General features: G+C 46.0%; 1 protein-coding gene across 1 annotated transcript in view; it reads right to left on the bottom strand.

The window, feature by feature from the left end:
• Positions 1 to 480: 480 nt before the first annotated feature.
• Positions 481 to 23,455, bottom strand: part of MAMDC4 (MAM domain containing 4) — a 182,578-nt gene continuing 159,603 nt past the window's right edge. The window contains exons 28-29 of the mRNA XM_082264287.1: positions 5,144 to 5,322; positions 481 to 534 (exon numbers count right to left, since the gene is read on the bottom strand). Coding sequence (XP_082120413.1) covers positions 493 to 534; positions 5,144 to 5,322 — 221 coding nt within the window. The 3' untranslated portion in view covers positions 481 to 492. The remainder of the gene's footprint in view (positions 535 to 5,143; positions 5,323 to 23,455) is intronic.

Below are 23,455 nucleotides of genomic sequence, written 5' to 3'. Positions count from 1 at the left end.
GCCCCCATAGGATATGATCTGAATCTTGAAGTCTTGTCCTTCGAGGAACACCACCAAAGGATTGCATAGGACAAGGCGGAATTGAGGCCCAAAACTTTTGTCTCTATGGTTTTTCTCCTCCATCCTTTCACTTCAAGCAGAACATACTTCTGGGTAGCCCCTTGTATAGGTGTATTGGTGCACTCATGTGAACATTGTCTAAATAGCAAAAATTCTTAAAAGATGAATAAAACTTATAATGATAGCTGATATTGTTAAAGAAAACATTTTAAATTGTTTTATGTTTATTTGTGTTCACTATTTAATATAGCCATGTAAAAATTGAACATGGAGTAGACATAAGGAGAACTTTTTCTGTTTAACACTGTACAGTAGTTCATGTTTTACTAGGACAAACTTGATATCCATGCTGAACAAGAAGTCTTGTTGGAGTGATGGCTCTGCATAGGAGGTCCAGGATTACTCTCTTATGATTGGATGGCCTTTTAACTCTCATCTGTCTGAGATGGCGGAAGCTGCATCTTCATTCTGAAACTAAACACAACCAGGTAACTAGGTATTTGTATATATAAAAAAAAATATATATATATATACTGTAAACATACTGTACAAGATTAAAGACACAATGTCACTTTGCACTTTTGTCAATAAAGGCGTTCACTTTTTCGGAAAAGGTGAACTACTTTTTTTTGGAAAAGGTGAACTACTTTTTTTTGGAAAAGGTGAACTACTAGCAGCCTACAACTTCCTTCCCACACCTAGAACCCAATTGAATTGGGCTAAAAGCTGTTCACAGGGAGCTTCGTATTTTCTGAGTAAATACAAAGCTTCCTCTGACTAGCTGGCTGAGGTGGCTGGATGATGTCACATTCTCTGACTCAGCAATTTAGGGGAAGCTTTGTATTCATAGAATACAAAGCTCCCTCTGAATGGCTGAGCAGAGCCCAGCCTGTCTGAATTTTTTTTGTTCTGGGTGTGAGAAGGGGGCTTCCTTATCTCACTGCCAAACACAGCACTGTGTGTAGCTGAGATTACATACAGTCCATACAGCGCTGAGAGCCGCTGCATGTCTTTAGTGAAGTAAATAGCTTGTCTGGGCCAGCTTTGTCCAAACAAAAAGGCGTTTCAGGTGTAATATATCTTCTTGGATGAGGTCTGTCATGTTTTAGTAAGGTAGAAATTACAGACTCTAAGACCTTTCTACCCTTAAACACCTGGGTTTCAAAAGCCATGCTGTTAATGCCAGAGCCTGAGAAGCAGGATGAAGAAAAGGGCTTTGCGATAGCAGATGTGGTCTGTTGAGAAGAGGTCAGGGGCCACCTGCTAGAAGTCAAAGTATGTCTGATACTATCTGGCCCAAAAGAACCTGGTACACAATTAGGAATCACCAGTTTCCTCTCTTGCGCTATTATTTTTATTTATTTTTTAGGCAGATGAGGTAGCATTCACACTGGATGGAAGGTACAATTTAGTCTGAACTGAGACAGGGCATTATCACCGCATCTTAGGTAAAAGCTAGAGGATTCCTGGTGGCATTTTGTTGCATCTGGAGGCTAGGATTTCCGCTTCTGGAATCAGACATTTTTTGCATCTGGATTAAGTGCCCTTGGTCAAGGCAAGGGCGCCTGAGATAATCTGCTTTCAAGTTGTCCACATCTGACACATGGACTGCAGAGATCACTGGACAGTGAGGTTGCATCCAAGAAATGATCTTGTTTGCTTCCTTCAAGGCAGCCAGACTGCTGGTACCACCTTAATGGTTATTGTAGGCATCTGCTGTGACATTGTCTGACTGCACCTTTACTGGGTGCCCCTTCAGAAGGGGAGTCCAGTGCTGCAGGGCCAACCTGACTGCTGTGAGCTCCAAGATGTTGATGGGAAGCTTGGCCTCAAACCCGTGTTCCTTTGGACTGTTGGGGATTGGGACACTCCTCCCCAGCCTGACGAACTTGCATCTTTTATGATAACTTTCTAGTGATTAGGAAGAAACTTCTTCCCCCACTGTTAGGGCTGTGGAGGTGATCCACCAAGATAAGGGATTTCCTTGTTTGGCTGGACAGGAGCATTGACAAACAGGAGCTTGTTTGTTCCAGGCCATCAAGATATTTTGTTGGGAGAGTTGGATGCAGCAGATAGTACAGTTTCAAATAAGGAAGCCTAAAACTCTTGAGGAAAATGTCAATGTGGGATGTCTCTTGGCTCTCAAGATTCGTGCATGTGCTCTCAGAGGAACTTTCTTGTCTGGTAGTAAGACTTTTTGTTTGGGATGTATCCATGACTAGACCCAAGCACTCCTGGTGAAGGGAAGGCTAGAGAACAGATTTATTGAAACTGATCACTTAGCCTAATGCCTCGTACACACGCAACGATTGTTGACCGTGAATTTTTGGCCAAAGTCCGATCGGCCGATTGTCAGCTTGTTAGTATGATGCTTCCGACAACCGACTGCGACTTTTCGGCCGGACAAAATCTGGTGTGCATGCTATAAAATTTTTGTTGGGCGTCAACAGAACGGCCGATTGTTCGTCAGTCAGTACAGATTTCGGCAGACAAAAATCAGATGAGCAAGACTGGGCATGCTCAGAGAAGAAAAAACACGGAAAGTAAACCAGCACATGACATCACTTCTGAAGTTGGTGGTTGTTGGCCGAAAAAATGTGTGTGCAGTCTAGAGCACATTTCAATCAACACAACACTGGACAAAAGACGGCCGATCGGTCGGCCGATAATCGTTGCGTGTGTACGAGGCTTTAGGCCTGGAGCAGCTGAATTATTTTGTGGATATTTTCTGACAGCTGCAAGGTAGAAGCATTCTTCAGAATAAGTTGTCTAGATCAGTGGTCCTCAACCCTGGTCCTCAGGGCCCACTAACAGGCCAGGTTTGCAATATAACTGAAATACATCCCAGGTGATATAATTTAATGCTCAGTGATTGCAGTACTCTAGTCTGCATTTCCCCAAGGTAATACTTAAAATCTGGCCTGTTAGTGGGCCCTGAGGACCGGAGTTGAGGACCACTGGTCTAGATAGCCTGTAACTTGGATGCCCCGAGTTCTGAGCAGAGGTACTAAGACCTTTGTGAACACTGTGATGCGCTGCCCTTTTGGCTTATCCTCTGCTCCCAAACTGGAAGTGGTTGTCTGCCAATTTAAAGTGAAGAAAGTGGTGATAGGGTGGGTAGATGGGAACATATAGATGGACTTCTTTGGGATGTCCACAGATGCCATGTATTTCCCTTGTCTTGCAGATTCCATGTGAAGTTTTGTAATTCAAAGGAATTTTGTTGTGAGATTTTAAATCCAGAATAGAACGAATAACCCCTGTTGGGCTTTGATACCATGAAAACGTTTGAGTGGCACAAAGACTCCCTGGGACAAGAGGTGGTTTAGGGCAGTTTGCAAATCTAACTGTTTGTGGACACTTTTTTGTTGATTTGAAAAAACCCTCACCACTTTAACTCTTATTTGTATGCCTTTGAAACCACCAATTGAACCCATAGGTGTAGGACATCTGAGAGGCAAACTATAACCGACGTCCCTCCACTCTTAGCAGTGAGGGTGTCCCTTCATTGTGAAGAGGGCATTAGTGAAGACTTAGTAGCCTTGGTGGGTCAAGTCTTTCACCAAAAGAATTCAATAAAGAATTTGCACTTTTCTGGCAGTATGGTCCTTTTAAAAAGGTCCTGTGCCATATTCAATAAAAGCCTTGCTGCCAGTTTCCACAATGTGCACAGGAGTTTTTAATAGTACCACTTTTACAAGGTGGCTTTATGGCTGCATCAAATTCAAAAAGACAAACCTTCAGTGTGTAGATATAGAAACTGGAGGGAATTAGGATAAACTCTAAGTTGGTGTACAGAGACAAGCAGAGTTCCTGTCTCTGTATGCTGTGTAGCAGGTGCCATGTTTGCTCCCTCCACCTGTCACTGGATAAAGGAAAAGGAATTGGCAGCACTCCAGGTTGAGTCAAAATCCAGATTTATTGACTGGACGTCCAGTCAATAAATCTGGATTTTGACTCAACCTGGAGTGCTGCCAATTCCTTTTCCTTTATCAAGTTTCCACGGAGGCGAGCCGGGGCATATGCACCGGTGTGAGTCATCAGGCAATTACACAACCTTGAGCAGTGAGTCCTTGTCTCTTCCACCTGTCACTGGTTGTCAAGGATGCTGTTGGCTGACAGTGCGTGAAGCAGAAGGACTAGTTCCCCATCAGGTATACTCTCTACTTAATGATTGAGGGAAGAGAGATTCCATAGCCTACTGTCAGCTGTCAACCACAAGGGGAGCAGTCCTGATGGGGAAAAACGCAGCTAGAAAACTCATCTGCTCCTTTGTCAGCCTCCACACAACTGTTGGAAACCGCTACATGAATTTGGGGTACCGTCAGGTGCATAAACTTAGGGCAAGCACCAACATTAGTCAAGGGGAGGCACAATGGAATTCTAAAGCGTGTCATTGGTAAAATTAATATTGCCATTCCATTTTCTAAATGATGGCAGTATTGCTTTACTTCCCTTTTGCAGAAGTTTTTTTTTAGAAGTACATTCTGGAGAGAAAACTTTGCATACTTCTACATAGTGTTGGACCCCCCACCTGCTCCTACTGCCCCATCACTATGATGGTTATCCTCATTGTCCAGTAGGAATAGGCAGGTGCCAGTAGGGGCGATCAGCTTTTGGCTATATCAGGAAATGCCAAAGCTGTACCTTTGGGAATATACAGTGACCATGACAGGAGGATTTGGGGGGCTGTTCCAGGTACGATAGTCTCTTTAAGGCCTGAAATCCTTCTAAAACACTTGGTGACATCTACAAAGCTGTCAGAGTCATCTGACAAATGTTTGTGATCTTTTTTTCTTTTTATTCAAACAACTGAACCACTTGTATTAAGGCTTACTAAAATTATCTCACAGATGTTGGAAATCTATGCAGTTCTGTCATACCCTCCAACAAACCCATATTGGATACCAGACCTCACTGCCTAGTACAGTGATGGCGAACATTGGCACCCCAGATGTTTTGGGACTACATTTCCCATGATGCTCAACTACACTTCAGAGTACAGGAGCATCATGGGAAATGTAGTCCCAAAACATCTGGGGTGCCAAGTACAAAAGCCTGTATGTGCTTCCAAATTATTTACCTGATCATATGAGATATTATCAAAGCCATCTATTTGGCTCCCTTGTTCTGGCAGTGCTGGGCCATCCCCATGGTTTCTCTTCCATCTCCGGTAAATCAAGAAGACCAGCAGCAAGAACAGGATGATGATGATCACACTGAGAACTATGGCCAAGATTGTTCCTGAATTGTTTTTTCCTCCTAGAACAAAAGTCCACAGTTTCACAATATAATCAGTTTTTAGTGATAACCTGTTTTGAATAAGATCTGTTCTACAAGATAACAAAGTGAAAGGTCGGTAAAGATAAGGCTACCTATTTATGGACAGTCTCTGACAGCAACGATTGATCCATTTATAGAACCTTTCTGGAATTCGGGAATTGGCATGTATAAGAATCTGCACTCTTAATTTGTTATAACAGTACAGACTTGGCTATCAGAAATGGCTGTACATGCTGTTAAACACTTGTAATGCATCCATGATAAATTGAAAATCTCAATGTCAAGCTGTAAAGCTCCCATGGAGGTACACCTGTCTCCTGCCTGAGCTCAGGTCTGATAACTGACTTTCTTGTCTACTGGAGCAGGGCAAAACTAAATTACCAGATCAGATTTTTGTATGTAATTCGAAAACTTTTATTACTTTATTACATAACATTATGGTAGTAGGACAGTCATACAGCATGACACCAAAGCTTGGTATATATGGACAGTTATTTAAATGTTGTTTTTTTTTTAACCTGCAGCTTGCACGAAAAAAAAAAACTGACATTCCCACTTCCACACAAGTGATTTGGGAATCTCTCCCTCCGCCCTATTGTATTCTGTGTCAAGGGGTCATCCTCTCTGAGGCACCCTCTTCACATGAGTATCATAATACGTTTTTAAGTTCCTGACCTGGTAGATAGGACCTTCCAGAAAATGGGAAGAGAAATCTTCACCAGCCCTAGAACGGTCATTGAACAATCTACAATCTGAAGTTCAAGAACAGGGTGCTCCTCCCACCTCGCAGGATCTTTCCCTGTACAGGTCACCTGATACAGAGGCTACTGGACAGAAACATGACAGTGATTTACCCCTACCACTGAGAAGAAATGGGAAGTCTTGTGGCAAGAAAAAGTTTTGATACTGACTTGGACACAACCTTGTGTTCTGCTCTGCCCACTTCAAGTATGGTCTTTAGTAGACAATTTTTCCCAATGGTTGCTTCGGGACATAAGGAAGGGTCCAGACATCTAAGTGCATTTCTGGTCCTGTGTAGGATGTCAGATGTAGGCTCCATGAGATCCTGGGCTGTCTGTTTGCTGAACAAGCTAATAGGGATGATCAAAACAAAAAAGTATGTGTGTGTATATACCACTATACACAAGTTCAGATGTTTTGCCTGCCTCCAAAGAACCCCAAAAAATGCCCAAAAAAACGCTAGCGTCAAAAAAAAAAACGCCCAGGTGTGTTGTTGCAGGCATTTTTTGGAGGCAGGCAAAACATCTGAATTTGTGTATACGGGTATATATACACACATACTTATGTATATACACACCTAGACATATATAGGTGTGATAGTAGCAGAAATATATGCTTGCGCTAATTAAATGATTTACACTAATATGGTTACGCTCCTATAACACCTATCTATGTCTAAGTGTAAAATACATATAAGTATGTGTGTGTATATACCACTATACACAAGTTCAGATGTTTTGCCTGCCTCCAAAAACCCCAAAAAAATGCCTGCAACAACACACCTGGGCATTTTTTTTTTTTTTTTTGACGCTAGCGTTTTTTTGGGCATTTTTTGGGGTTCTTTGGAGGCAGGCAAAACATCTGAACTTGTGTATAGTGGTATATATACCACTATACACAAGTTCAGATGTTTTGCCTGCCTCCAAAGAACCCAAAAAATGCCCAAAAAAACGCTTGCTACTAAACCGGCAAGGTGTGAAAAGCGAGAAGCCACTAACCTGTTCTATAAGTGACAAAATACAAACAATCTTTTTTTATGGTTCTGGACATGCTACAGAGCTGAAACTTCACAGGTACACTTTTTAGACCCCCCAGATACTAAATCCAAAGACATTTTTTTTTTTTTTTTTTTAAATTTCTTTTTTTTTTTTTTCAATAATTGGCTCTCTATCAAAAATGACAATTTTTAAGAACTTTTTTTGTGTGATTTTGTGTCTGGGGGGTCTAAAAGGTGTACCTGTGAAGTTTCAGCTCTGTAGCATGTCCAGAACCATAAAAAAAAAAGATTGTTTGTATTAGGTCACTTATAGAACAGGTTAGTGGCTTCTCGCTTTTCACACCTTGCCGGTTTAGTAGCAAGCGTTTTTTTGGGCATTTTTTGGGGTTCTTTGGAGGCAGGAAAAACATCTGAACTTGTGTATAGTGGTATATATACCACTATACACAAGTTCAGATGTTTTGCCTGCCTCCAAAGAACCCCAAAAAATGCCCAAAAAAACGCTAGCGCCAAAAAAAAAAAACGCCCAGGTGTGTTGTTGCAGGCATTTTTTGGGGGTTTTTGGAGGCAGGCAAAACATCTGAACTTGTGTATAGTGGTATATATACACACATACTTATATGTATTTTACACTTAGACATATATAGGTGTGATAGGAGCGTAACTATATTGGTGTTAATTATTTCATTGGCGCAAATAGTTTTTTCTGCTCCTTTCACACCTATATATGTCTAGGTGTATATATATACATACATGGGTGTGTATACCCCCTATACACATGTTCAGATGTCATGCCTGACTCCAAACATGTGCTCAAAAGATCCCTATAGATGCCTGCAGCCAAAAAGAATGCTGACGGGGGCGAAGCCATATTACTGCAGCGAAAGTGACACAAGAGAAACTAGCTTTTCTCTATAGCGGTCACCCTGATATGGAAGGGTTTTGTCACCCTGCCATAGCAGTCACTGTCAGTTAACCCTACACTACACTACGGTCCCCTTACACTTCACACTTTCCCTACAGAAACTGAATAAATTAAAGCTAACTAAAGTGTAAAAGAGCACCCTAACTACAATAGATATCCCTTTCCTCACACTAATAAATGCTAAATGACACTTTGTAGCAGAAGTCCACGAACTGCTTCCACTCTCTTCCATGTCCCTGTATAACAATGCTAGGAATTTGGCGGGGGCTATCTTATATACTGGGGGGCGTATTCACTAACTATGGACCCCCTAGTCACTCCAATCACATTCCTAGCATTCTTCTGCCCCTCAATTGGCTTTTGCTAATGGTTCTGGTCCAATCATGGGCTTTTTAAGCCCATTTCCTGTCCCATTGCATTTTGGTCGGTTCTGGTTGCCGAATTCCGAACTTTTTGGGCAAAAAGTTCTAAATTCGGCCGAACCTCGAAAAGCCAATGTCCGGGTCGACCCGAACCGTTCGATCATCCCTACTAATATCCAGATGAAGGGATATTCTGATAGTCGCTGGGAATGATCCAAGGAGTGGGATTTGCACACTTATGTCTAGGTTTTTCTTCCTTGTTTGCAGCCTCAAGAGCATGGTCTTTCTGGTGATCCTGCTTGCTCTGGTTTTACCCAGGCAAATGGCTTCACCTTTCTGATAATCTGACTGTTGCTCCACAGACTGTAATGTATTCTTGGATCTGGGGAGTCAGGAGCATCTCTAGCCCCATCACTCTTTGAGGCTACAGAATAGGCTGGATATGCCCCCTTAGGGCTGTGTCCTAAGGGGGGCTCCTCCGTGCTAATGGGGGTGTGTGTTGAACTTAAGCTGGATACACACTATACAACTTTTCTTGTCAGATTTCCTTTAGATTTACCTTTTCTATGTAGTGCAAGGGCCTGCCTGATTGCATACAAATTGAAATCAATTGAAAATTGATTTAGGTTTGACCTCATATTATATGGTTTTGGTAAGTCTGAAGGAAAAAAAATCGAAAGAAAATTGTATAGTGTGTATGGCCCATTAGTTATATCAGGTTTTCAGACCTTCCATCTTAGGGCAAAGAAATCTATCCTCCATCTCCTGCCTACCCTTGCACAGGAACTTCACATGTACCTTACCCAGTGTAGCTATGCAGAATCTGTGGGATCAAACCTTTGTTCTCTAGGTGGTCTTAGGAACCATGTGATTAAATGCAGGAAAAATGGATGTACATTTCCATCAATTTTATGAGTGTTTTAACACGCTGACTTGGGTTAATGCATTTTTGACATGCATTGGATGTGTTAAAATGCACTGGACTTTGCAGAATTTCCTGTAACATTACATCCTGTTTGTTAGAGAAGGAGTGACGAAATAAATCACAAAGCAAACTTACTTGCATTGCGTTGAACTGCATTTTACACACGTTGACCTGCGTTGCATTAAAATGCATACATGTTGCATTTTGATGCAACTTAAGTCAACGCAACATTGTAATGTGAACAGGACACGTAAAAAACAATTGTTTTAGGTGTCCTTGTATTGACCTGCGTTTTACAGCTGCACTAAAATACAGATCAGCGCACTAGTGTGAATCAGCCTTTACACTCCTTGGGGGGGATCTTCAGTCATCCTCAGAAATCTTGCCTGACTGTTATCACCTTGGTGAGCTGAATGTTTGCTTTGAGAGTAATTCTAGATAGGCACTTCTTTGTTCCTTTGATCCCTTATGGGATCTGCTGAACTGAGGTTATAGCCTTCTCCACGTAGAGTGACTCTGATCTTCCTTCTACCAGGACATCTTTGGTAAATTTCTCTGTGCAGTCCTGGTTCCTAGGGAGACACGCTTTTCCTTGTTGACCATGGTCCAGGTTGTGAGCCTTTTCCATATAGGTAAATCGTTTTTGTTCCACCCTTTTCTGGTTGGATTTGTTTTTCACACTTCTGGTATGTGGTTTACTGTTTTTTTTTTTTTTCTCCCTTCTATGTTGAAACATTTCTTATTAATTATGTAACACTTTGTCTTGAGCAGGAGGCAGTTCCTAGTTCTTGTTTATGTTGGGTCTGCTAGCAGTTGTTTGCTTGCCCACCCCTCAGTTGGACTGCTTTTGGAAGTATGCCAATATAGAAGACTTCCCGTGTCCCTTAAGGGATAGGGGAGGCAATATAATTTTTTGAGTTTATCAAGGGATGCAGGTCTTTATAAACCAAATGGGACTTTTTGTATGGGAAGACTGCGCTGCAACTGTGAGCTTAGTGCTTGGCTTATGGTTGCTGCGTTGCTGTCACATCACAAAGCAAAGCATCACGGCCATGGCATTTGTAGAATCCTGTCCAGCTGCCTAAGGGGGACAGTAAAAATGGGATTTTTGACTTACCGTAAAATCCATTTCTCTGATGTTCATTGATGGACACGGCTCCTGATTCTTCTTAACCATTGGGTTATACTGCCCACTACAGGAGTAGGACACTAGGCAGGAAAAAGCTTGACTATGCCTATGGGCAGTCAGTCCCAGGGGGTATACACCCACTCTCAGCTATAGGCAGTCAGTTTTGTTACAAGCAGTGTCAGAAGAAAGCCAACTCCACAGAGGGGTGGGTGCTGTGTCCGTCAATGAACATCAGAGAAATTGATTTTATGGTAAGTCAAAAATCCCATTTTCTCTTTTGTTCATTGACGGACACAGCTCCTGATTCTTCTTAATCATTGGGACATCCCAAAGCAGTGTTAAACATGAAGGGGTGGAAAAACAGCAGAAAAAAATTCCCAAGACTAACTATAGCCAACCAGGTAACATAGAGCTCAACCAGAACAACTGGAGCTCACCTGAAAAAAACAATACATGCTCAAAGAGGACCAGTGTCAGGGTGCCAGGAAAGCGGACCACACGAAGATGCAAGTAAAATAAAGCGATTTATGCAACAATAATAAATCGCACAGCAAGAGAGAGGAGCAAAATCAAGAACAGCTGGGGTCAAGTTCGGAAGCAGGTAGTCATCCAAGCCGGGATAGAGTCCAGGAATAGGTAGTCACCCAAGCAGATAAGCGGGTAGTCTGCCGAAGCCGGGTCGTTGTCTAACGCGGGGTCGCCTGCCGATGCAGAATCAGAGCCAGGAAGGTCGTCAGCCAAGCCCCAGTCATGCACGGAGAGACCAAAGGAATGCTAGCAGTGATTCACCTTGGAGCACAAATACAAGGGCAAGGTCTGGGCAAGGTATATATTTAGTCAGGTGTGCAACATCATAATGAGTGACACCCATGCAGCAGACAAGTGATAATGCAAACAGAGTTTATAAGAGACAGCAGTCTGCACATGTCCAAGATGGCTGCCAACAGGAAGGCAAGGTAAGGTAAGACCTTGACAGTATCCTCCCCTCAACGGCCCCTCCTCCGCAGAGCAAAAAACTGTTTCTGTGGAAAGCGCAGAGAAGAGCGGGAGCATGAACATCAGTGGAGGAAACCCAGGAGCGCTCCTCAGGACCATAACCTATCCAGTGAGCCAGGTAATGAACCTGACCACTGAACAGACGAGAATCCAACATGTTGCTAACCTCATACTCCTCATGATTGCCCATAGGAATGGGACGAGGGCAAGGAAGTGTAGAAGTATAGCGATTGCAAACCAGTGGCTTCAAAAGTGACACGTGAAAGACATTGGAGATACGCAAGCCAGAAGGAAGATCAAGAGTACAGGCCACCGGGTTGACCTTACAGAGGATGCGAAAAGGGCACCTTGAGGTTGAGATTACGGGCCGACAACCACACCCTCTCCCTGGTACGAAGGAGCAGATAAACGTCTCCGGTCTGCTTGGAGCTTCTGACGCTGTGCAGAGACCCGTAAAGACTCTTGAATCTGCACCTAAGAGGAACGGAGGGCACGAAGGTGATCCTCCACAGCCGGAATGTCCTGTGGTGAGAACGACTCGGGGCAACACAGCCGGTTGGAACCCATAATTGGCCATGATTGGAGACATTCCGGAGGATGAGTTGACAGCAGAGTTCCTTGCAAACCCTGCCCAGGGTAGCAGATTAATCCAATTGTCCTGATGGTCATAGATATAGCATTGGAGAAATTGCTCCAGAGCTTGGTTGGAATGTTCAGCGGCACCATTGGACTGGGGATGGCAGGCCGAGGAGAAGGAGAGTCGAATACCAAACTGAGAGCAAAAGGCGCGGCAGAACCTAGAGACAAACGGACTCCCACCGTCCTTAGGCAACCCCCCGTGTAAGCAAAAAACCTCCCTGGCAAACATCGAGGCAAGCTCCTGACCGGTAGGTAGCTGCTTAAAATGAACACCGTGGCACATTTTGGAAAACCAGTCGACAACCATGAGGATAACCGTGCAACCTCGAGACGCGGGAAGTTCCACAATAAAATCCATAGCCAGGTGAGACCAGGGACGCTCCCCCTTGGGATTGGGATGCAGTAGGCCCAAGGGAAGGTACCATGGAGATTTGTTCTGGGCACAGCCCAAACAAGCATCCACGTACGCAGCAACATCAGTGCGGAGAGATGGCCACCAAAACTGACGGGAAATAGCCCAGGACATCTGGTTCTTACCAGGATGACTGGCAGTCTTGGAATTGTGGTACGTGCGCAACAGTCTGATGCGCAACCCCTCAGGTACAAAACATTTGCCAGCAGGTCCCTCAGTGGGAGCAACAGGTTGGGCAGCCAAGATCTGTTCTCTAAGATGAGAGGTTAAGTTGGTGCGGATAGCAGCACAGCGTCCTCCCTGGACAACTCAGAATACTGGCGAGACAAGGTATCAGCTTTAACATTCTTGGAGTCGGGCAAATAGTTAAAACGAGACAAGAACAAGGCCCATCTGGCCTGACTGGGTGTGAGCCTCTTGGCCTCCGAGAGATACGTCAGATTCTTATGATCGATGAGAATGAGAACTGGAACCACAGAACCTTCGAACAAGTGTCTCCACTCATTGAGAGCCAGGATAATGGCCAAGAGCTCTCTGTCTTCAATCTCGTAGTTGCATTCAGCTGGAGACAGCTTCCTGGAGTAGAACTCACAAGAAAGTAAGGGTCCATCAGCTGTCCGACGCTGAGACAGGAGGGCGCCTACTCCCATCTCAGACGCATCCAGCTCTAGGACAATGGGCAAACCAGGATTGGGATGAGACAGAATGGGAGCCGAAGCAAAAGCAGACTTGAGGGCCTCAAAAGCTGGATAGCAGCAGGCGTCCAATTGTGGGGATCGCTGCCCCTCTTGGTCAGATCTGAGAGAGGTTTGGCCAAAGAGGAAAAGTTCCTGATATAGTTCCAATAGTAGTTGGCAAACCCAAGGAAACGCTGAAAGGAACGGAGACCACTAGGGCAAAGCCACTGTAGAACATCCGAAACCTTCTGAGGGTCCATAGAGAACCCCTCAGCAGAAATAATGTAGCCTAAGAAGGCAACCTGAGACAGGTGGAATTCGCATTTCTCAAGCTTACAGAAAAGCCCATTCTCGCTTAACCTTTGCAGCACCTGTGGACGTGGAGGTCGTCCAAATAGACTACCAAGCATTGCTGCAACATATCATGAAAGACATCATTGATGAACTCCTGGAAGACAGCGGGTGCATTGCACAAGCCAAAGGGCATTACTAAATATGCATAATGACCGGTTCTGGTATTAAACTTCCACTCATCGCCCTCCTTGATCCTTACAAGGTTATACGCGGTCCTTAAGTCAAGCTTGGTAAAGACTATTGCTCTCTTGAAGCAGTCAACCAATTCAGTAATCAATAGAATCGGGTATGCGTTCTTGACTGTGATGCGATTGAGACCCCTATAATCAATGCAAGGTCTCAACTCACCCCCCTTCTTCTTTGCGAAGAAAAATCCGGCACCCGCTAGAGAAAGTGGACTTGCGAATGTGACTCAGTCAAGGGTATCCACCACATACACCTCCATGGCCTTATTCTCCGCAACCGAGAGAGGATAAACCCTGCCACGAGGGGGAATGTCACCAGGTTGCAAGTCTATGTATGGCACAATTGTACGGACGATGAGTAGGAAGAGTACCTTGTCAAATACATCTTGATACTCATGATATTCAGTAGACAATACTGAATCCGAGGAGGTACGAAGTACCTTAACAGGCCCATGGATACAAACAGCGCCACACTGTGGAGACCAAGAGAGGATCTCAACCGACTGCCAATCAATGGTCGGATTATACTTCTCAAGCCAAGGGTACCCTAAAACAACAAAGCAATGTGGGGACAATATGACCTGGAAACAGTCTGACTCCTTGGGAACAGCCCCTATAGTCATGTCAACTGGAACTGTCTTGTGGGTAACCTGTCCCAGTTGCAGTGGTCTGCCATAAATCGCCTCGATGACCAGTGGAGCAACACGGAGCTGCAAGGGTATGGAATTTGCAGCAGAAAATGTACTGTCAAAGTAACCGTCTGCACCGGAGTCTACCAAAGCCTGGGTAACCACCGAGCCTGCTGCCTAGGAGAGGACAACTGTGATTAGCGGTTTATCTTTACGGGAAACTGGGGACGAGGTAATTCCTAAGATCTACCCCCGAAGGGATCTTGGGTTCGAGCGTTTTCCCAGATGGGTAGGACAAGATTTCAGGAGGGGCCTAGGCAGCAATACAGACACCGGCCCTCCCTCCTCCTAAAGGCCCGCTCAGCTTCAGAAAGGCGATCGAACCCTAGCTGTGTGGGTTCACAGCCAGACGCACCATCCCCAGGAGGTGTGGGAGGTAAGGGAGGAATGGGTGGGAAAGAAAACGTAGGAGCCAATCTGGGAGGAGGCCTCCGCGGGTGCTCCTAAAACGCCTGGTATCCATAAAAATCGGGAAGGAAATGAGAGCCTCGAGCTCATCAAGGAGATCCTTGGCCGCAATCTCGTCCTTCAATGCATTGAAAAGACCATGAGAGAAGACCGCCACCAGAGCTTCATTATTCCAGCCCACCTCTGCTGCCAGGGTACGAAATTTGATGGCATACTCGGCAATGGTTCGAATAAACTGTTGAATGGGTATTCAGGCACATCGCATACCCTACAAAAGGAGGCAACAAAACTTGGGTAATCAAAAATCACAGAATTATCTTTCTCTCATAAGGGATTCGCCTAGGCCAAGGCCTTGTCCGAGAGCAACGAGATTAGGAAGCCCACCTTGGACCTGTCAGAGGGAAACGCCTGAGGAAACATCTCAATATAAAATGCCCACTTGGTTTAGGAAGCCACAACACTGACTCGGTTCCCCCCTCCCCCCATAGCGCTGCGGGAGGGGGGTTGAACCAGTCATCCCTCTGGTAACAGCAACTTCAGCTGCAGCAGCGGGTGCAACAACAGGAGGAACCACCGGCCTAGCAGCAGCAAGGTGTGCTGTGCGTGCATGCAACGTCTACAATGCCTGAGCGAACTGACCCAAAAGGTGATCTTGTTGATCGCGCCTGGAACCAGCATGGGAAGCGTAGGAGCACCTGCATCGTCAGGATTCATGGCCCTTGCGTACTGAGGGTGCCAGTAAACCAGACCACACCAAGATGCACGTAAAAAGCGATTTATTTATGCAACAATAATAATCGCACAGCAAGGGAGAGGAGCAAAATCAAGAACAGCCGGGGTCAAGTTCGGAAGTGGGTAGTCATCCAATCCGGATAGAGTCCAGGAACCTGTAGTCATCCAAGCCGAGATAGTCCAGAAGCAGGTAGTCTGCTGAAGCCGGGTCGTAGTCTGATGTGGGGTTGTCTGCCGATGCGAAATCCAGAGTCAGGAAGGTAGTCAGCCAAGCCAAGTCATGCACGGAGAAACCACAGAGACCAGAGGACTGCTAGCAGTGATGCAGCTTGGAGCACAAACACAAGAGCAAGGTCTAAAAGCCATCAGTTGATATATATAGTCAGGTGTGCAACATCAACACTGAGCGGCGCCCAGGCAGCAGACAAGGTGATGATGCAAACCGAGTTTATAAGAGACAGTAGTCTGCACATGTCTAAGATTGCTGCCAACAGGAAGGCAAGGTAAGACCTTGACAACCAGGTCCTCTAAACAGCAGCCTGCAAAACCTTACGGCCAAAAGAAGCAGCTGCAGATGCCCACGCATTTTTCAAACTTTGTGAAAGTGTGCACAGACGACCAGATGCCCGCCTTGCAAAACTGCATCACTGATGCCTGATGACGGAAGGCCCAGGAGGCACTAGGCACCCCAAGTAGTGTGCCTCGACAGGGAAAAGAGGAACCTGAGCCCTAATTAAATAGGCCTGAATCTCTGTCTGATCTATCTGAAAATGGTCCAACCGTGAGTAGTGCGTCTGACTTCCTAAAAGACTTCGTAGCTGCCAGGTACACCCTGATTGCCCAAAACACATCCAGGGAAGGCAGAGCAATTTCCTTAGAATGTTTAGGCCTGATACATAGGGATAGCAACGCAATGTCTTCTTTCAAATGGAAATCAGAGACGACCTATGGAAGGAACAATGGACGGGGATGAAGAACCTTCTTAGCTCTATAAACCAATAGGTAAGGTGAACAACAAGACAACGCTGCCTGTTTCGACACCCTGCACGCAGAAGTAATAGCTACCAAAAAGGCCACCTTCTGGGACAACGTAAGCAGGGGAACCTCCCGATATTTATGAAGGGAGATTCCTGGATAACTGACAACACCAATTTGAGGACCTACACCGGTATTGGCGCGCTGGAGGAACCAAGAGTCAAGCTCCCTGGATAAAAGGTATGCACTAAGGAATGTGTGGCCAATGGACATTGACATTGAAAGAAAACCGCCAAGACCGAAACCTGGCCCTTGATGGTACTCAAGGCCAGGCGCTGCTCAACCTCCCGTTAGAGGAAAGCCGAGATCTGAGCCACAGAAAAGGAGCGAGGGAGAACCCCAAAAGACTAACACCACGCAATGTACGTCTTCCAAATACAATGGTAGATCTTCCTAGAGGTAGAGATTTTTAACCTTTAACAATGTAGGAATCACGAATTCAGACAACCCTCTATCCTTCAGCACCTGGCTTTCAACAGACAAGCCATTAAAACCAGCGACTGTAAACAGGATGGAAGATTGGCCCTTGAAACAGCAGTTCTTCCCTGAAAGGAAGTCTCCAAGGAGCATTGGTGACCAGCCATACCAGACCGGCATACCAAGACCGGCGAGGCCAGTCTGGAGCCACTAGAAAGACCGGAATCCCTTGTTGCCTTGATCCTGCACAGGAGTCTTGGCAGAAGTTTGAGAGGGGGCATACTGACGTCAAAGAGCCACTAATGCGTCTGCCGCGTCAGCAGAGGATCCCGATACCATGCCACAAACCTCTGTACCTTCCATGGAAAGTGTACAGCAGAGAGGGCTGGAATGATTGTTCTGCCCACCTTTAGAATGCCTGCTACTCCCTGATCCGCCAGGACAATTATTGTGCCCCCATGGTGATTGACATAGGCCACGGCCGTGGCATTGTTCGATTGAATTTGCATCAGACACCCCTGAAGATGAATTGTCCAATGATCCAAAGTTTGATCGCTCGCTCTGGGTTCCCGTACATTATTGGGCAGTCTGGACTCTTCCCAAGTCCAGACCCCCTGAGCACAAGCTGTGCCAAGGAAGCCTCCCCTCTCAGACAGGCTGGCATCCATGGTGACAACCGCCCAGTACAGGGGAGAAGGATTTCCTTGTCAAAGTCCCGGAGAACAAAGCCACCTCTAGAGACTGTGGATTCTTGTCCTATGTCACCAGAATCTTTTTACAGAGATCTTGCGTGGAACTGTGGAAATGGAATGCGCCCTCGCGAGACATTTAATTCGCAGGCCAGCCCCCGTCCAGTGGGGCTATGTCTTGGCCAAACTAGCACTGAGACCTGCACGCGCTTGTTGGCCAGACTGGGAGGACCCGCTGAATCTAGATTATCCAGTCCATCGCCCAGTCCGGCAGTTGATAGTAGATTCTCAAAAGGAACTAAATAACAAAAATAGGAAAAAAGTACATCTAAAAAGGAAAAAAATTGTCAGGACCAGAGATCCCAGCAAGGAACTAGGTCCTTACTCCTGACTAGGCAGAAAAAAAAATGAGTGCCTATAGCTGAGTGTGGGTGTACAGGTCCCTCTCAAAACATTAGCATATTGTGATAAAGTTCATTATTTTCTGTAATGTACTGATAAACATTAGACTTTCATATATTTTAGATTCATTACACACAACTGAAGTAGTGAAAGCCTTTTATTGTTTTAATATTGATGATTTTGGCATACAGCTCATGAAAAACCAAAATTCCTATCTCAAAAAATTAGCATATCATGAAAAGGTTCTCTAAACGAGCTATTAACCTAATCATCTGAATCAACTAATTAACTCTAAACACCTGCAAAACATTCCTGAGGCTTTTAAAAACTTCCAGCCTGGTTCATTACTCAAAACCGCAATCATGGGTAAGACTGCCGACCTGACTGCTGTCCAGAAGGCCATCATTGACACCCTCAAGCAAGAGGGTAAGACACAGAAAGAAATTTCTGAACGAATAGGCTGTTCCCAGAGTGCTGTATCAAGGCACTTCAGAGGGAAGTCTGTGGGAAGGAAAAAGTATGGCCGAAAACGCTGCACAACGAGAAGAGGTGACCAGACCCTGAGGAAGATTGTGGAGAAGGACAGATTCCAGACCTTGGGGGACCTGCGGAAGCAGTGGACTGAGTCTGGAGTAGAAACATCTAGAGCCACCGTGTACAGGCGTGTGCAGGAAATGGGCTACAGGTGCCGCATTCCCCAGGTCAAGCCACTTTTGAACCAGAAACAGCGGCAGAAGCGCCTGACCTGGGCTACAGAGAAGCAGCACTGGACTGTTGCTCAGTGGTCCAAAGTACTTTTTTCGGATGAAAGCAAATTTTGCATGTCATTCGGAAATCAAGGTGCCAGAGTCTGGAGGAAGACTGGGGAGAGGGAAATGCCAAAATGCCTGAAGTCCAGTGTCAAGTACCCACAGTCAGTGATGGTCTGGGGTGCCATGTCAGCTGCTGGTGTTGGTCCACTGTGTTTTATCAAGGGCAGGGTCAATGCAGCTAGCTAACAAGAGATTTTGGAGCTCTTCATGCTTCCATCTGCTGAAAAGCTTTATGGAGATGAAGATTTCATTTTTCAGCACGACCTGACACCTGCTCACAGTGCCAAAACCACTGGTAAACGGTTTACTGACCATGGTATTACTGTGCTCAATTGGCCTGCCAACTCTCCTGACCTGAACCCCATAGAGAATCTGTGGGATGTTGTGAAGAGAAAGTTGAGAGACGCAAGACTCAACACTCTGGATGAGCTCAAGGATGCTATTGAAGCATCCTGGGCCTCCATAACACCTTAGCAGTGCCAAAGGCTGATTACCTCCATGCCACGCCGCATTGAAGCAGTCATTTCTGCAAAAGGATTCCCGACCAAGTATTGAGTGCATAACTGAACATAATTATTTGAAGGTTGACTTTTTTTGTATTAAAAATACTTTTTTTTTTATTGGTCGGATGAAATATGCTAATTTTTTGAGATAGGAATTTTGGTTTTTCATGAGCTGTATGCCAAAATCATCAATATTAAAACAATAAAAGGCTTGCACTACTTCAGTTGTGTGTAATGAATCTAAAATGTATGAAAGTCTAATGTTTATCAGTACATTACAGAAAATAATGAACTTTATCACAATATGCAAATTTTCTGAGAGGGACCTGTATACTAGGGACAGACCGATATGGTTTTTTTTCAGGGCCGATACCGATATTTTGGTCACTAAGTATCGGTATCGGCCGATATTTTATACATTTAAAGTTTTGAAAAATAAAGACAATTTTTGACACAAATCTGGTACTGAACATGTTAATGTTCATTTATTAATATTATTAACATTAAAGGCTCGTTCTTCACACCTTACCTGCATGAAAACTGATAGGAAAACCGCACAGCTTTCACTTGCAGGGACATCAGTTTCACATCTTGCGATTGTGAATGATGCATAAACTGCTGCAGTAGTGCACTCACTCCCTGCAGTGCAATGATTTTAAATCACTACTGCAGTGCAGTCAGTGCAAAACTGCTAGGACAAAAGCTAGACAGTGGATTGGAGTGGACACTGGTATACTGCTACACTTTTCAATACTCCTACTCCAAGTAGAACAATATTATAGTGCAGAAAGCATAACATTTCAGCATGTTCACCTGTTAAACGGTTTCTGTTTTTTTCATATATTGCTACCACTTCATTAACACGCTCACTTGATACAAGAGAGGAAAGAGGAGCAGATAGGTATCTTCTAGCAAGTCTTTTGTAGTGTGCCTCATTTTCTTTCCACCACTGAAGAGGATCACCACTTTTTCTGTCAAATACTGGTTCCTTCAAATAGAGATGGAAGTTCATCATCTAGGCTCATTATTGCAGATTCAGAAGAATCCTCCGCCTGAGGCCCCAAAAAACACTGAACATACCATCAATTCAACCACGATGAAGAAGATTCTCTTCTGTTCGTTGTCTTCTTTTTGGAAGTTTTTCTGTTTTTGCAGCATCCTGCTGCTCTTCCAGGTTATAAAAATGCTCTACTGGACTTGACTTTTTGGCAGGAACCTCCTGCACCTCCTGTTGAATATGTTCTGTTAGTCATTGTTTTGTCTTGGCCAACACATGATCAGAAGAGAAAACATGGTTCTTGTATTGAGGATCCAAAAGACTTGCCAGCACAACATTTTTAATCTCTTCATGCTTCTCAAAACATATACCAATCAAAGCTCTCTGGCTTGACAGACCATCATTTACAAGTTGGAGGGTGTTGTGTGCCATGCAACTGAGGTCTGACACATCAGAAAGCCTCATTCCTTTCCGCTTGTTTGCTCCGCTGTCTCAAAGGAGCACAAGCATCACTCAGTCTTTATTGATTCCCCAGTCTTCAAGCATGCCTAACATTTCTCTACTGTACTCAGGGTGGGATCCTTGCATCACTTTTGTATTCAATACCAATTGCCTTTTCCATCCACTGTCAATGAAGTGGCATGTAAGATTCATTAGTGTTTGTCCTGACCAGCAGTCAGTCATGAATGAGAGTAAGTTGCCAGCATTCTCTGGTTGCAGCATAACCTTTACTTTCTCAACGACCTTTTGGTGAATCTTTCCCAGCATTTCAGTTAGATAATACTTCTCACTCTTCAGTATGTACCTTGGCTCAACTATGGACATCAACCGCTTAAATCCAGAGTCGGACACCATTGTAAATGGCTGGTTATCAGTGACCATCATCTCTGTGATTACTCTGTCCAGCAGTTGGGATCTTCCATCTGAATTTATCCACCTGTTTTTTTCTGAAACATATTTCTTATTGTACCTGGATAGTATAGATAGATAGAGGAGGTATTTCACATTGTGATTGTGATTCATTTTGTTTTTTCTGAGCTCCATGATATAATTCAACAAGATGAAATCTTAGATGGGCCCAAAGATTTGACTTATTTTTGTTTTTTGCAGTTACTGATCCCATGCTTACATTGTTTGTGCATGTGTTGCACACTGCTGCTTTTCCTGGAGATGGTTGAGACCGAGAAATATTCCCAGATCACACTTTTACTTTTTCTGTCTGCATCCATCTCCATTGCAATTTGAAAGAGACAATGTAGTTTAAAAAAAAATAGTTGGCTGGCTGGTTGCTGGCACCCTGCTGTGGCTGGCTGGCTGTCACCCTGCTGTAGGTGGGTGGCTGGCTTGCACCCTGCTGTGGCGGCTGGCTGGCACCCTGCTGTGGGTGGCTGGATTGCTGGCACCCTGTTGTTTTGGCTGGCACCCTGCTGTGGCTGCTGGCTGGCACCCTGTTGTAGGGTGGGTGGCTGGCACTCTGTTTTGGGTGGCTGGCTTGGTGTCACCCGGTTGTGGGTGGCTGGCCTGCTGGCACCCGGTTGTGGGCGGCTGGCTTGGTGTCACCCTGTTGTGGGCGGCTGGCTTGCTGGAACCCTGTTGTGGGGTGGGTGGCTGAGTTGGTGTCACCCTGTTGTGGGGTGGCTGGCTGGCACCCTGTTGTGGGGTGGGTGGCTGACTGGCACCCTCTTGTGAGGTGGGTGGCTTGGTGTCACCCGGTTGTGGGTGGTTGGCCTGCTTGCACCCGGTTGTGGGTGGCTGGCCTGCTGGCACCCGGTTGTGGGTGGCTGGCTTGCTGGCATCCTGTTGAGGGTGGCTGGCTTGCTGGCACCCTGCTGTGGGGAGGGTGGCTGGCACCCTGCTGTGGCGGCTGGCTGTCACCCTGTTGTGGGGTGGGTGGCTGGCTGTCACCCTGTTGTGGGGTGGGTGGCTGGCTGGCACTCTGTTTTGGGTGGCTGGCTTGGTGTCAACCGGTTGTGGGTGGCTGGCCTGCTGGCACCCGGTTGTGGGTGGCTGGCTTGCTGGCACCCGGTTGTGGGTGGCTGGCTGGCTTGCTGGCACCCTGTTGAGGGTGGCTGGCTTGCTGGCACCCTGCTGTGGGGAGGGTGGCTGGCACCCTGTTGTGGGGTGGGTGGCTGGCACTCTGTTTTGGGTGGCTGGCTTGGTGTCACCCGGTTGTGGGTAGCTGGCCAGCTGACACCCGGTTGTGGGTGGCTGGCCTGCTGGCACCCGGTTGTGGGTGGCTGGCTGGGTGTCACCTTGTTGTGGGTGGCTGGCTTACTGGAACCCTGTTGTGGGTGGCTGGCTGGCTTGCTGGAACCCTGTTGTGGGTGGCTGGCTTGGTGTCACCCTGTTGTAGGTAGCTGGAACCCTGTTGGGTGGGTGGGTAGCTGGCTGGCTTGGTGTCACCCTGTTGTGGGTGGGTGGCTGGCTTGGTGTCACCCTGTTGTGGGTGGGTGGCTGGCTTGGTGTCACCCTGTTGTGGGATGGGTGACACCCTGTTGTGGGGTGGGTGGCTGGCTAGCACCCTACTGTGGCTGCTGGCTGGCACCCTGGTTTGCTGTGGCTGCTGGCTGGCACTCTGTTGTTGGTGGCTTGCTTGGTGTCACCCTGTTGTGGGGTGGGTGGCTGGCTGGCTGCTGGCACCCTGTTGTGGGGTGGGTGGCTAGCACCCTGCTGTGGCTGGCTGGCACAGGGGCTGGGGGTGGTTGAGGCCAGGCAGGGCCTGTGGGTGGCTGCTGTGGGTGGCTGGACGGCTGCTTGCTGCTGATCCGTGGCCGCTTGCTTGAGGCGAGGGAGGCGGCCTAAGAAGGCAGAACGTATGTGAATTATAGGCCCAGCGCGCTGAGACACGTCGAGCAACACACGCAATGAAGTCACTCACGTGTGCGCTGCGCATAATATCTCTAATATCGGCAAGTACCCAATATATCGGCCCTCGGTCGATTCCTAGTGTATACCCCCTGGGACTGCCCATAGGCGTAGTCAAGCTTTTTCCTGCCTATTGTCCTACTCCTGTAGGGGGCAGCATAACCCAATGGTTAGGAAGAATCAGGAGCTGTGTCAGTCAATGAACGAAAGAGAAAATGCAG

This window comes from Pelophylax lessonae (genome assembly GCF_965119305.1).
Source record: "Pelophylax lessonae genome assembly, chromosome: 7".
Classification (NCBI taxonomy): Eukaryota; Metazoa; Chordata; class Amphibia; order Anura; family Ranidae; genus Pelophylax; species Pelophylax lessonae.
This window is presented reverse-complemented; position numbering and strand designations above follow the sequence as displayed.